Genomic DNA, 13,550 nt, shown 5'->3' with positions numbered 1-13,550 from the left:
TTAAAGGCACTAACATTAAACATTAAAATGTTAGCTTATGATAGCTTGCTAACTGTTAGTAGCAGTACGTATTTATCCCCCTTGCATTTGTCACGATGCCACTGAGTGTAAAAGCGTGAATAGTGGAGGTATGTCCCTCTTTGGCTAATGTATTTTAAACATGACTGCCACCATTGGAGCGACTTGCTCGTATGTATTCTGAATGATTCTAAATGTCAGATTCTACGCTTACGAGAATACTTTGATTAGTTGGTGGAAGTAATTACACATGAATGAGCACATATTTGTGAAAGAAAGAAGTATAAAAAATAATCAACTCAAAACATTACACAATGGACTTTAAAACCTCTAAAACTAATTCAAAATATTGAGTTAAAGAACCCCAATCTCTTAATTTGAAATCATTTGAAGAGTCGAGCACGACTACAGCAGTATCTAAACATAACCCGCCACTCAGTTGACCCATATTGCACTTCTTTATTCTTAATTAGACAGCAGAAACAGACAACCACAGTGGGCTCGGACGTGATCAGGCTGGCGTTGGATTGAAAACAGATAAAAACAAACAGTGTTGTGACAGTTCATCAGTGAAGAGAAGGGAAATAATCTCTCTTTGAGTCTCTTCAAGGTGTAAATGGCTTGTTTGTGTGTTGTAGGTTTTTTTTTTTCTTCCCAGAAGGCCTCAGTGGTCGAGGATCCGCAGGTTTCCTGAAACAATCTTGTTCTCCAGCATCGCTCCGGCGGGAATATCGATCCGGTCACCGTGATTGGCTATGATGATGACGGTTCCCTGGAGGAAGTAAAAAAGGTTTGGTTATTAAACCGTGAAGTCATTTGACTGGCTTATAGTCTAAAACAGCGTTTCTCAAATGGGTACTTCGGAGGACTGCAGGGCAGGGCTGTAGTACTCGAGTCCGGTCTTGGACTCGAGACGGTTTTTCCTATGGTCTCGGACTTGTCTCGGACTCGCTGGTATTTGGACTTGTACTTGTCTCGGTCTCTGCCACTGGTCTTGCCAAATGTGGCTTTTGGTCTCGACCGAGTCCAGGTGTCTTTATTATGTTTATAATAATATTGGAGGGAAAGTGAAAACACTGGCCACCTGATAACCAATCACACACGAGATTTTCTTCACACGCACGCTTTTAGATCAACAAATAATAACCCCAAATTATAGTCTTGATACTGTCATGCGTAAGACTTTTTTTTCTGTCCTGGACTCGGTCTTGTCTTGGACTCGGTCTTGACTTGGTCTCGACTAGTCCTGGTCTTGGACTTGTCTTGGACTCGACAAAGGTGGACTTGACTACAGCCCTGGTTCAGGGGGTACGTGAGATATTTAACAAAATGTTTAATAGTTACAAGGCTGTTGTCCAGAACATTGTTTCTCTTTACGTAGACTTTTTCCTACCAGAAATGTGACATCTGTGTCGCCTTCTTTGGACCTATTCTTGCCTTCCTTCCTTCCTTCTTTCTACCATCTTTTTCTAAGGTTTTGTCTTTTCTACAGTTTGTCTTTTTCTCATCAGCATCTAAATGTTTTCCAGGTCCAAGTCTGTCGTTTAGTAAATCTATCTCTGACATCGCTGTATTGTTCCTCTTTATAGAGACTTTCTTTTCTACCAAAAATGATTAGCGCTGGTCAGGGGGTACTTGGCTTAAAGAAACTATTCAAAAGAGGTACATTATTGAAAAAAGTTTGAGAACCACTGGTCTAAAACCCAGTTCAGACCAAAGATTTGAGACGAGACGAGTTCAAACTTGCAGCTACTTGCAACGCGCCGTTCTGCAGCGTTCTGAAAGCTGTCAGTTCACACCAACGCAACGAGACCCAGACGGTGTATCATCTCCACAGCAACGACTCTTTGTGCTTCCGTTCTAACCTCTGACTTTCAGGCTTTTTTGTAGCTGGTTATCATTTGTAACGTCTTGCAAGGGAACTATGCAGTTTTTTTTAGCTTAATTTACCTTAACTGAAGAGCTTCAGAGTCATTGGAATGGTTATATGACTTTTTTTTCGGGTTGAGCGGTGGTCGTCTCGCTTCCCCCTAGCTCCTGTGAGCGGAAAAACCACCCTCGCAACTTTGGGCCGGCGAGCCGCTGGCCTCAGCGTCACGAAGTATGGCGTGATATCAGGTCTCGCCATGTAACGAATTGCTTCACGGCACTGCACACATACACCCATTCAGGAACCGGCTAACAAGGTAGCGATGGAGTTTTTCACACTATCGTCATGGCTGAGCCGGAAGCTAGGAAAGCATTGTCAGAGGAACAGAGAAAGAGGAAACGGCAGACTGACCGAGAGAGGAGTCAGACACGAGTAAACATCGGAGCTGCCAAATATCTATTTTGAAGCTGTAGGGGAGCTCTATAGAGAAACCTGCAGGGGAGCTCTATAGAGAAACCTGCAGGGGGGGGGGGGGCTCTATAGAGAAACCTGTAGGGGAGCTCTATAGAGAAACCTGTAGGGGGGCTCTATAGAGAAACCTGTAGGGGGGCTCTATAGAGAAACCTGTAGGGGAGCTCTATAGAGAAACCTGCAGGGGGGGCTCTATAGAGAAACCTGTAGGGGGGGCTCTATAGAGAAACCTGCAGGGGGGGCTCTATAGAGAAACCTGTAGGGGGCTCTATAGAGAAACCTGTAGGGGGGCTCTATAGAGAAACCTGTAGGGGGCTCTATAGAGAAACCTGTAGGGGGGGCTCTATAGAGAAACCTGTAGGGGGGAGCTCTATAGAGAAACCTGTAGGGGGGAGCTCTATAGAGAAACCTGTAGGGGGGCTCTATAGAGAAACCTGTAGGGGGAGGCTCTATGGAGAAACCTGTAGGGGGGGGGGCTCTATAGAGAAACCTGTAGGGGGGGCTCTATAGAGAAACCTGTAGGGGGGGCTCTATAGAGAAACCTGTAGGGGGGGGGGCTCTATAGAGAAACCTGTAGGGGGGCTCTATAGAGAAACCTGTAGGGGGGGGGGGCTCTATAGAGAAACCTGTAGGGGGGGGGGCTCTATAGAGAAACCTGTAGGGGGGGGCTCTATAGAGAAACCTGTAGGGGGGGGGGCTCTATAGAGAAACCTGTAGGGGGGGCTCTATAGAGAAACCTGTAGGGGGGGGGGCTCTATAGAGAAACCTGTAGGGGGAGCTCTATAGAGAAACCTGTAGGGGGAGCTCTATAGAGAAACCTGTAGGGGGGCTCTATAGAGAAACCTGTAGGGGGGCTCTATAGAGAAACCTGTAGGGGGGCTCTATAGAGAAACCTGTAGGGGGGGGGGGGCTCTATAGAGAAACCTGTAGGGGGGGGGGGCTCTATAGAGAAACCTGCCAGCAAAAAGCCAGAAAACAGCGAAGAAATAGCCAAAACTGCATAGCGCCCCTTTAAAATATGGATGAGTATAGTGATAGTGAGATGCTTGCTACAGTTGCAGTTCTAGTAGTGATTCATTGTTCTATTGCCACTCCCTCTCTTCAGTCACTCTCTAGCTCGCTCACCACCCACCGTGCTCGCGGGTGCTCGTTGATCCTCTGTCTAAAACTGCCATTTCCACCAGCTGACAGTTGGTTGAGCGTTAATTTCTCCTATCCCAGAATGTATCTGTGGTACAGCCAGACCTTACTCCACAGCGCTGAGATAAAGCTGACAATGTGAGACTACCTACCTACCTACCTATCTATCTATCTATCTATCTATCTATCTATCTATCTATCTATCTATCTATCTATCTATCTATCTACTCCTACTTCCACTAGTGTTGAGATAGAGCTGACGATGCCAGACTAGCGACCGGAGACATTGATTACCTTCAGAGAGACGTTCTTCCCGAAGGTGACGTCTCCCGACACGGTGAGGTGGTCGAGCTCCAACATGTCCGGGATGCTCTCGAACCTGGACAGAAACTCCTGAACCTGCAACACACAACATCACACAACAACACACAACATCAGACTGTTTCAACCGTCTGATTCCTGGAAAAAGTATAATATAAATAGTTCAGTTCCTCTTAACCCTTGTGTTGTCTTCCCGTCACCCATGCAACTTTTTGTTTTTCTGGGTAACAATTTTAAATTCAAACTTTTCAACATTTTGTTGTTCTTTTTTCTCTCACTTTTCCCGACTATGTCACTTTTTTTTCCAGGTTTTTTTTAAGCTTTTTCAGACATTTTTGTCACTTTTATCAACACTCCTTTTTTTTAAATAACTTTTTTCAAATGCTGTAGAATTGAATAAAACAGCATGTTCTGTCAACCTGCACAAACTGGAACTTTCCTGCACATGGTCTGGGAGTGTGAACAGGTGCATGAGTTCTGGAATAAAACAGCATCAATAATATCTGATGTGACAGGATGTCGAATTCCTACTGACCCGATTGTCTTGTTACTTAATGACGACTCTAAATTACACCTGCTTGAGAGACAGAAGAAAATTTGGCTAGCCGGCTCAACCGCAACCAAGAAAATGATAGCTCAACGCTGGCTTCCCCTCCCTCCTCCACTCGCTTTGTATAAAACAGTGGTTGGCGTATTTTCTGGACATAGTTATGCTTGAACTCTCAACAGCAAGGATTAACAAAGCCAAATCATCGACTATAGACCTATAGATTACTCGCCAGGGAAGCAAAAAAGAGAATTAAAATGACAACGCGACAGGCAAAGCAACAAGACCAAAGTTAATATTTGAGTGGCTAGAACATCTGCGTGTAAACGATGGAGATACTAAGAGTTAATTTCGGGTTCGGCCATTGTAGGAGGAGGGGCTAGAAAGTAATATTCAGTTGGTTGTCATATACAATTTCACCGCTAGGTGGGAGAAATTCTTACACAATGTAGCTTTAAGTCCAAGTATTTTGAGATAAGTAATGGAAACAAACTCCTGATAATTTTTAGTTTTTTCAGATAACCAGAAGATCTTGAGACAAAGTAAGGAATTACCAAGGGGGTAAGCTTCTCCTCACATCGCGTAGCTCCTATGGCGCCATTTTGATGCTAACAAGCCATCACCTCCCGTTAGCATCCCATTGACTGCCATTCATTTTGACGTCACTTTGACAGAGAATAACTTTACATCTGAAGAGTTTAAAGACTCTATTTGTCCATTGTTTATTTCTAAAGAAACACGACAATGTATAAAAGGCTCCATTACCTTGTAGCTCACGTTATGGCTCCGTAGCAGACGTTTTTATAAAAATAGGCTAACGATTGGGTCATAACCACGAGACTTACTGTCGCATAGTAGAGGAATTACCGTATAGTACAGGAGAAGCTCTCAGGCAGTTTGGACTTCCATTAGCTGTTTAAGTTTAATTACTAATGTTAACTATCATTTTAGTGATCAGTAATTAGCCTGTGTCTATGTTATCTCCTTACATATACCTACGCTCTCCGTCTCTGCTAGATTGGGAATGATTGAGATTTCTCTTGGCACAGCTACCAGAAGACTTCCAACTTTCAGACAGGTTGCTCACGTCACATCTACGTCTTCAAGCTCAGTTGGAGGCTGCTCAGTAACGCTCAGCCATCACCGGGAAAGATCTTCTAATATCCTTCACTGGTCTCCGTCCAGAGACACGGGATCTGGTGGTCCATTATATATACCGTCTATGGGAATTACTGATCTAAACAAAATGGCTGCTCTTGGTTTCCATTTAAAAGAAACTGATAAAGAAGTCAAACCAACAACAGAAGCAGTATTTAGATCGTGGGTGTCAAACTCAACGTGGAAACACACTGGAAGAAGAGAATCACTTCCAGGGCCAGACGTGTATACTGTAGTTTATTGACGTGTATCATTGCCATGCTTTTATTTAAGAGAAAAGTCAAATATCGTTGACTGTATTATTGCATGTCTCATACAGTCTTCTCACTTCTTAGCCATCATAGAGTTTAGCAAATCAAGCAAAAAATTTGTAAAAGCAGGCTGTCACACAGCTGACTCACAGCAACCTGTTTCACAGCCTGAGGGCTCCTATCTTGCACCCTGCACGGTGCAGCGCAAAGCCTGACACAAGTGTCTTTGCTAGTTTAAGACTGACGCAGTTGTCAATTTCCCGTCCAGCGCCCACGTCGTTTAAATAGCACATTTGCTATTTAAACTGTGCTGGTCTTACAGGGAGGTGTGTTCAGGTGCATTCTGGGCGTGCTGGTCTTACAGGGAGGTGTGTTCAGGTGCATTCTGGGCGTATTGTTATCTTGAGGCAGTGGGAAGTGATCGCACCAAAAACCTGGTCTAAAGTCAATAAGTCAATAACGCAGCATTTCATTGTTATTTTAACAGAGCATTAGTAAAATGCTCCTAGGCTCGTGCACACGCAGGGACGCACAGCAGCACACACACATGCAGAAGATTACAAATAAAAATATTACGGTGCAAATCCTCCATCATAACAGCAATGCTCCAAGGTCCAAACGCGCCTGGCTTTTAAAGGGAATGGGAGATGATTTCTGATTGGTTGATTGCATGTTACGCCCAAAACACACCTCTGATTAATGAAGACACTAAGTACAACCCTTTAGAACCATGCGCTCGGCACACGGACCGTTTTTCCGCCGTCAAACTAGCAAAAGTGGATTTGGACATGCCCTAAACGCACCTGCACCAGGCGCTTCACGCCGTGCGCTCAGATCGGTAAAATAGGGCCCTGAATCTGTAAACTCTCAGCTTCTTTTGGGGGGAATATCTGAGTCTTGTCAAATTCTGCTTTGTATCGCGTGATTGCAGTTTGAAAACAGTTTCCTGTCTTTTTGGTTTGGCGGACAGCTTGGCGGGCCAAAATGTATTGAGAACCTAAATTGATATGCGGGCCGGATCAAATTTTGCGAGGGGACCAGATTTGGCCAGTGGGCCTTGAGTTTGACACAATGTGCTTTAGATGTTATTTAGAATAGAATGGCTTTTATCCTCACTATACACATGTACAATGAGATTAAAAATAACTCCTTTTCCAGTGCCAACATGTACGTAAAATAAATATAACATGGAATAAAATAAGTAGTGCAAAAAAAGGGGGTAAGATGCAGAGTTCTGAGACGAAAAAAAAAGAAGATATATAAACATATATATATATATATATATATATATATATATATATATATATATATACAGTGTGATATGCAGTGTGGGTTATTGCACATTATTTGAATATTGCCGCAAGTGGTGATCATAAGTAATAGATATTGGACAATGAGAGTAATCATATTGCACAGGAATGGAATTGCACAGTATTATCAATATTATCAATAGTATTAAATATTAAATATTGCACAGTAGGTGTAGTAGTATTTAGATGTTTCCCTGCTGGTGTTGCTGACCTTGGTGAAGGAGCTGCCCAGCTTGACGTGTGGCGTGCTGGGGAACTCTCTCTTCTTGCTCATGGTGAGCGAGCCGGCGTCCAGGCTGTACAGGTTGGACATCACCAGCAGGAGGTCGGACGACGTCTTCACCGGCAGAAAGCGGCTGCGCGGGACGTTCACACCCAGCGCGTTGTTAAAGCTCTTGATGGCGGCGCCCACGGCCGTCTCCAGCTGGATGACGTTCAGACCGCCGTCCAGCGTCTGCAGAGACATTCAGGGGTTTGGGGTTAGAGTAGGAAACGGCGGCAGTGAATGCTTCTTCTTATTGTTCGCTCGTGAAAACAGAGAAAGTTGCTGTTTTTTTAAAATCTCAAACTTTTTTAGGCTTAACATGCCAGTTTACAACCTAAAACATTAAAGGTTTTTGCTATCTTTTTTTAGGCTAACGTTACTGCAGTGTTTACATTTTCACAAGTAGCTACATGCTAACGCCAGAGAAAGCTGTAATCTTGGCTGCCGATGTTGGTAATTTCTCCCCATTTTCAGGTCACATTATTACTGAAACATGTCCACTTGTGTAGTTTTTGGTTAAAGTGCCCATATTATGAAAGAAAAATCACTTTTTTCTGGGATTTGGGGTGCTATTTTGCGTCTCTGGTGCTTCCACACGCATACAAACTTGGAGAAAACATCCATGTTGTTTAGAGTGAGATACGGTTTCTGAATGTGTCCTGCTTTCAGTCTCCGGGTGAGCTGGTCAAAATCTGCACGGCTTTCTACGTCATTGGCCGAAATATTTGGTGTGTGCTAACCACTTTAGCTAATACCACATCAGCTAGCTGTTTCTCCAACTTCAGTCACTACAAGGCAGGATTAGCTGGGAGACTTCTTCTAAACGAGGGTGCACTTCCAACTTTGCGTGGAATACCTGCAGAATAGGGACATGGAAGTAGTTCTTTTGTAGATTAGGGTGAACTTGTGTGTGTTGTAGCAGTGTTTTGCCATTGAGAACGAGGTGGCTAACCGCTAACCACTAGCAGTGCTAGCTTCTAGCTCATGTAATCCTTACCTAGCTACTGAGCATGTGATCTTACCTAGCTACTGATCATGTGATCTTACCTAGCTACTGAGCATGTGCGACTGCCAACAAAGATGTTCCAGCAGTGAGAGGTCTCACTCTGTAGCTAAAACAGAGACCTGAACACAGGGTGAAAAGAGGAGCTGCAGCAATGTGCAGTACAACAAAAATATGGTGTTTTCTGAAAATTAAACCATGTAAACCTATTCTGGTACAACCTAAAAATACAATTATGAACCTGAAAATGAGCATAATATGAGCACTTTAAAAAGCCTTTATCTGCGACGGTAGAAAGTGCTGCTCTATATAATAGGTCACCTTTAAATAAAATCTAATATTAAAGGGTAATTTCTGTATTTTTCCACTTGGAACCTCTTTTCCCATGCATTGGTCAACCTTTAAAATTGGTCCAGTTTTCGAGCGAGAACGCTGTAACTGTGAACTGGGCTGAAATCTAACCATATATCCTATTGGGTAAATGTGCCGTGCATCAGTTTGCGTCCACTAAAAGTTCTGTTTTTGCCGCTGACAGGCTCAGATTATTATTCCAAGTGTCTGACAACATGAGGGAAAGGATCCCTACAGAGGAAGATCCTTTTTGTTTAACATGAAACAGCTCAGAAGTCGCCATCGCCAAACTCACCAGACTCCATTTAAAATCAAAGAAATCATGTTCATGTGTAGACGGCCTAAAGACCTAATTATGGGGCGCCCTGGTAGCTCACCTGGGAGTGTGCGCCCCATATACTAACCCTTAGCCCATACCGCAGCGGTTCGAGTCCCTTATCTGCATATCACAGTCCCTCCAGAAAAACGCGATTATGCGATCGCATAATTCAGTGAATAAAATAAAGTCCGCTATTTATGCGGGGGAGCCGCATTTTTTCAAATACGCCGCACTTTCGCCGCATAAATTGCCGATTTTTACGTAATTACGCGACGAGAACATCATCGAAAAGCTGCAAACCCCGCGATGAAGCCACGATGAAACCGCAGTTTTTGCAACTTCCCGCAATTTCATCGCATAAAATTGCATAAATATCCCGCATATTCCATCGCATTTTTTAAGAAAACGTGCCGCATAATCAAGGATTTTTGCCCGCAACAATCACAAAAAAACTCCGCGTTTTTCAGGAGGGACTGATATCATCCCCCCCTTTCTCTCCCCCGTTTCCGGTCTTCAGATATCCTATAAAATAAAAGCTAAAACAAGCCCTAAATCATCTTGAAAATATACATATATACATTGATTATTTGTGTCTGTCACCTTTGGGTTGACGATGATCTCCAGCTCCATGGCGTTCTGCTCCTGCAGCCTCTTGATGGCGGGCAGAGAAATCCACAGGTTGTTGGTGTTGAAGATCTTGAACTTGGTGACGGACTTGAACTCGTCGACGTGGGCCTTCGGCACCTGCGCGATCTCCAGCAGCCTCAGGTGATTCTCATACTGGATCAGCGTCCCACCCTGCGGAGAGAGGAAGGAAACAGGAAGCACTGAGAGGCTGAAGCAGAACCTCGTCTCACCCAAGGGGGTAAGCTTCGCTTCAGAACTCGAACCTCCTATGGCGCCATTTTGATGCTACCAAGCCATCACCTCCCGTTAGCATCCCATTGACTGCCATTCATTTTGGCGCCACTTTGACAGAGAATAACTTTACATCTGAAGAGTTGAGAGCTCAGCCATCACCGGGAAAGATCTTCTAATATCCTTCACTGGTCTCCGTCCAGAGACACGGGACCTGTTGGTCCATTATATATACTGTCTATGGTCTCACCCATTAGACCAGTGGTTCTCAAATGGGGGTACGTGTCCCCCTAGGGGTACTTTGGAGGACTGCAGGGGGTACGTGTCCCCCTAGGGGTACTCTGGAGGACGGAAGGGGGTACGTGTACCCCTAGGGGTACTCTGGAGGACTGCAGGGGGTACGTGTCCCCCTTGGGGTACTTTTGAGGACTGCAGGGGGTACGTGTCCCCCTAGGGGTACTCTGGAGGACTGCAGGGGGTATGTGACATTTTTTGCAAAATGTTTTTCAGTTCCAAGGCTGTAGTTACTTCTACTGTCTTTTTTTTCCTCCAAGTTTGTCGCTTTTTTCAAAGTTTTTGTCTCTGTTTATGAAGTTTGTCACCTTTTTTTGAAAGTTTTGTCGTTTGTTTTGACCTATTCTTGCCTTTCTTCCTGACTTTCTTCTACTGTCTTTTTTTCTTCAAAGTTTTTCTCTCTTTTCAACGTTTTTTTATTAGCTTTTTTCAAATTTTTTGTCCCTTTTGTCACCCTAGTGTTGCCTTCCGTATTTCTATTGTGTTTTTTTTCAAAGTTTTTGTTACTATTTCCGACCTATTCTTGCCTTTCTTCCTTCTTTCTATCGTCTTTTTCCAAGTTGTTATCTCCTTTTTCCATCATCATCTAAATGTTTTCCAGGTCCAAGGCTGTAGTTTAGTAAATCTATCGCTGACATCGCTGTATTCTTCCTCTTTATAGAGACTTTGTTTTTCTACCAAAAATTTTTCGCGCTGGTTAGGGGGTACATGGCTTAAAAAAAACAGTTCAAAGGGGGAACATTATTGAAAAAAGCTTGAGAACCACTGCATTAGACTGTATATAAACAGTGGTGTGGTCTACGTCTACTATGTGATACGCAGGTGAACGCCGTATACCCAATAGGTAAGGTCAAGGATTTCCGTATACCCACTTACAAAAGTGCGATAATACGTAACAACATCGCTTTGTGAAAGAACTTTCTCACTTTCATTCATAAATTCACCTCATGTCTGTGTTGCAGAACACTGACATTTGGACCATTGGGGAAAACCCGCGCCTACCTTGACGTCCGCTCTGGTTTTGTCGGTGACCTCCATGATGAACTCGCACCGTCTGTCGGCGGGCTGGCTCATCAGGTGGTGGAGAATGAAGAGGTCGACGGTGGCACCCAGGTTGTCGATGTTGGACACGAAGATGTACTCCTTCCCCTCGGCGAGCAGTTTGTCCAGCAGGCCGCAGTTGGCGAAGCTGGCGTAGATGTCTCCGTGACCAGGGGGGTACCACGCCTCCCCGTTCTCTCCGTTCATCCCCATGTTTTTGGCGATCGGCAGCAGCGACTCTTTGTTGATCCTTGGATACCTGTGGGGAGAACAAACGATCACTGATGTCGCACGAGATGAATTCAGACATTTTAGGAATGTTTGTTTTAGAGCTGCAAAGATTAATCGACTAGATTTAAGATTTATTTATTTGAATAGGACAATGCACATTAATCAACATTTTTGTAAATGCGCCAGTGTTAGCCATTTGGCTACCAGTACCGAGTAACGTTAGTACAACATTACAGACATTACGGAGCTAACGTTACGTACCGAGTAACGTTAGTACAACATTACGGAGCTAACGTTACGTACCGAGTAACGTTACTACAACATTACGGAGCTAACGATACGTACCGAGTAACGTTACTACAACATTACGGAGCTAACGTTACGTACCGAGTAACGTTAGTACAACATTGTGGAGCTAACGTTATGTAACGTTAGTACAACATTACGGAGCTAACGTTATGTAACGAGTAACGTTAGTACAACATCACGGAGCTAACGTTACGTACAGAGTAACGTTAGTACAACATTACGGAGCTAGCGTTACGTATTACGGAGCTAACGTTACGTACCGAGTAACGTTAGTACAACATTACGGAGCTAGCGTTACGTATTACGGAGCTAACGTTACGTACCGAGTAACGTTAGTACAACATTACGGAGCTAGCGTTACGTATTACGGAGCTAACGTTACGTACAGAGTAACGTTAGTACAACATTACGGAGCTAGCGTTACGTATTACGGAGCTAACGTTACGTACCGAGTAACGTTAGTACAACATTACGAATTCGAATGGTATTATAGAGGAAGATTGACAGCTCTATTCTTTTCTGATTCTTGCTTCTTAATGGTGACATTATTGTGTGTGTGTTTACGTGCATGTGTGTGTGTGTGCGTGCGTGAGAGCGTGCGTGCAAGCGTGTTGTACCTGCTCTGGTTGAAGGTGTGGATGTTGACGCGGTGATGTTTGTATTTCTGCAGGATCTTCTTTGTGTCCTCGTCGGTGTTGAAGGAGTTCATGAGAACCAGCGGCACGTCGGCGTTAAAGGTTTTGTTCAGATGCTGAAAACAAACAACGGAAACGCAGAGTTTAGTTCAACCGGATCCTCAAAGGATCGGAGCTGCTCGTTTTGTGCCTCTCTACTTGGGGTGTGACGATACATCAATGCGAAAAATCCACGATTCAATATTATCGATGCAAAGTTAAAATATAGATACATATCGTCCGTAAGATGCCCCTTTATTTTGAGATTCCCACTTTATATTTATTCTTTTTATTAAAAAGAGTAGTTTGTTTCAATTTAATATTGTATTGTGATAAAACTAGTGCTGTCAGTTAAACGCGTTATTAACGGCGTTTACGCAAACCCATTTTAACGGCGTAAATTTTTTTATCGCGAGATTAACGTTCTTCTTGGCCTAGCAAACTTGTTTTTTTCACATGCTGTTGCAACAACTAGTAACGTTAGAAAAACTACAACACCACACCGGATCTAGCTAGACCGGAAACTAAACAACGCCGCACACACTTGTTTGGGCTTGCGAGCCGGCCAAAGAGCAGTAGGCTAACGTCACGTTTTGAGTGGATGGCGAGCGCGAGACGCCGAAATGGATGCCAATAAGATTCTGAATGGAAAGTTTACTTTTAAAAAGTTGCCAAATGGTTCCATTGACAAGACCAAATTGATCTGTGTGTTTCGTCGTTGTGAACTGAGCTATCATCGCAGCACGTCCAGTCTGAAATACCACTTGATGACCAAGCACACAGCTGATGGCCAAGCACACAGCTGATGGCCAAGCACACAGCTGATGGCCAAGCACACAGCTGATGACCAAGCACACAGCTGATGGTCACACACAGCAGAAGGCCAAGCACACAGCTGATGGCCAAGCACACAGCTGATGACCAAGCACACAGCTGATGGTCACACACAGCTGATGACCAAGCACACAGCTGATGGCCAAGCACACAGCTGATGACCAAGCACACAGCTGATGGCCAAGCACACAGCTGATGGCCAAGCACACAGCTGATGACCAAGCACACAGCTGATGGCCAAGCACACAGCTGATGACCAAGCACACAGCTGATGGCCAAGCACAC

The 13,550-nt window shown here is 44.1% G+C and overlaps 1 protein-coding gene across 2 annotated transcripts in view; it reads right to left on the bottom strand.

Moving 5' to 3' along the window:
• Nucleotides 1–457: 457 nt before the first annotated feature.
• The window catches only part of LOC116052162 (UTP--glucose-1-phosphate uridylyltransferase), a 33,658-nt gene continuing 20,565 nt past the window's right edge, over nucleotides 458–13,550 (bottom strand). For both annotated transcript variants that reach the window (XM_031302688.2, XM_031302687.2), the window contains exons 5-10: nucleotides 12,375–12,508; nucleotides 11,179–11,476; nucleotides 9,625–9,822; nucleotides 7,298–7,540; nucleotides 3,794–3,898; nucleotides 458–790 (exon numbers count right to left, since the gene is read on the bottom strand). In XM_031302688.2, coding sequence (XP_031158548.1) covers nucleotides 683–790; nucleotides 3,794–3,898; nucleotides 7,298–7,540; nucleotides 9,625–9,822; nucleotides 11,179–11,476; nucleotides 12,375–12,508 — 1,086 coding nt within the window. In that variant the 3' untranslated portion in view covers nucleotides 458–682. The remainder of the gene's footprint in view (nucleotides 791–3,793; nucleotides 3,899–7,297; nucleotides 7,541–9,624; nucleotides 9,823–11,178; nucleotides 11,477–12,374; nucleotides 12,509–13,550) is intronic.

The sequence above is a fragment of the Sander lucioperca genome, chromosome 4 (genome assembly GCF_008315115.2).
Source record: "Sander lucioperca isolate FBNREF2018 chromosome 4, SLUC_FBN_1.2, whole genome shotgun sequence".
NCBI classification, from domain to species: Eukaryota; Metazoa; Chordata; class Actinopteri; order Perciformes; family Percidae; genus Sander; species Sander lucioperca.
The sequence above is the reverse complement of the archived record's forward strand: the minus strand, read 5'-3'. Positions and strand labels throughout refer to the sequence as shown.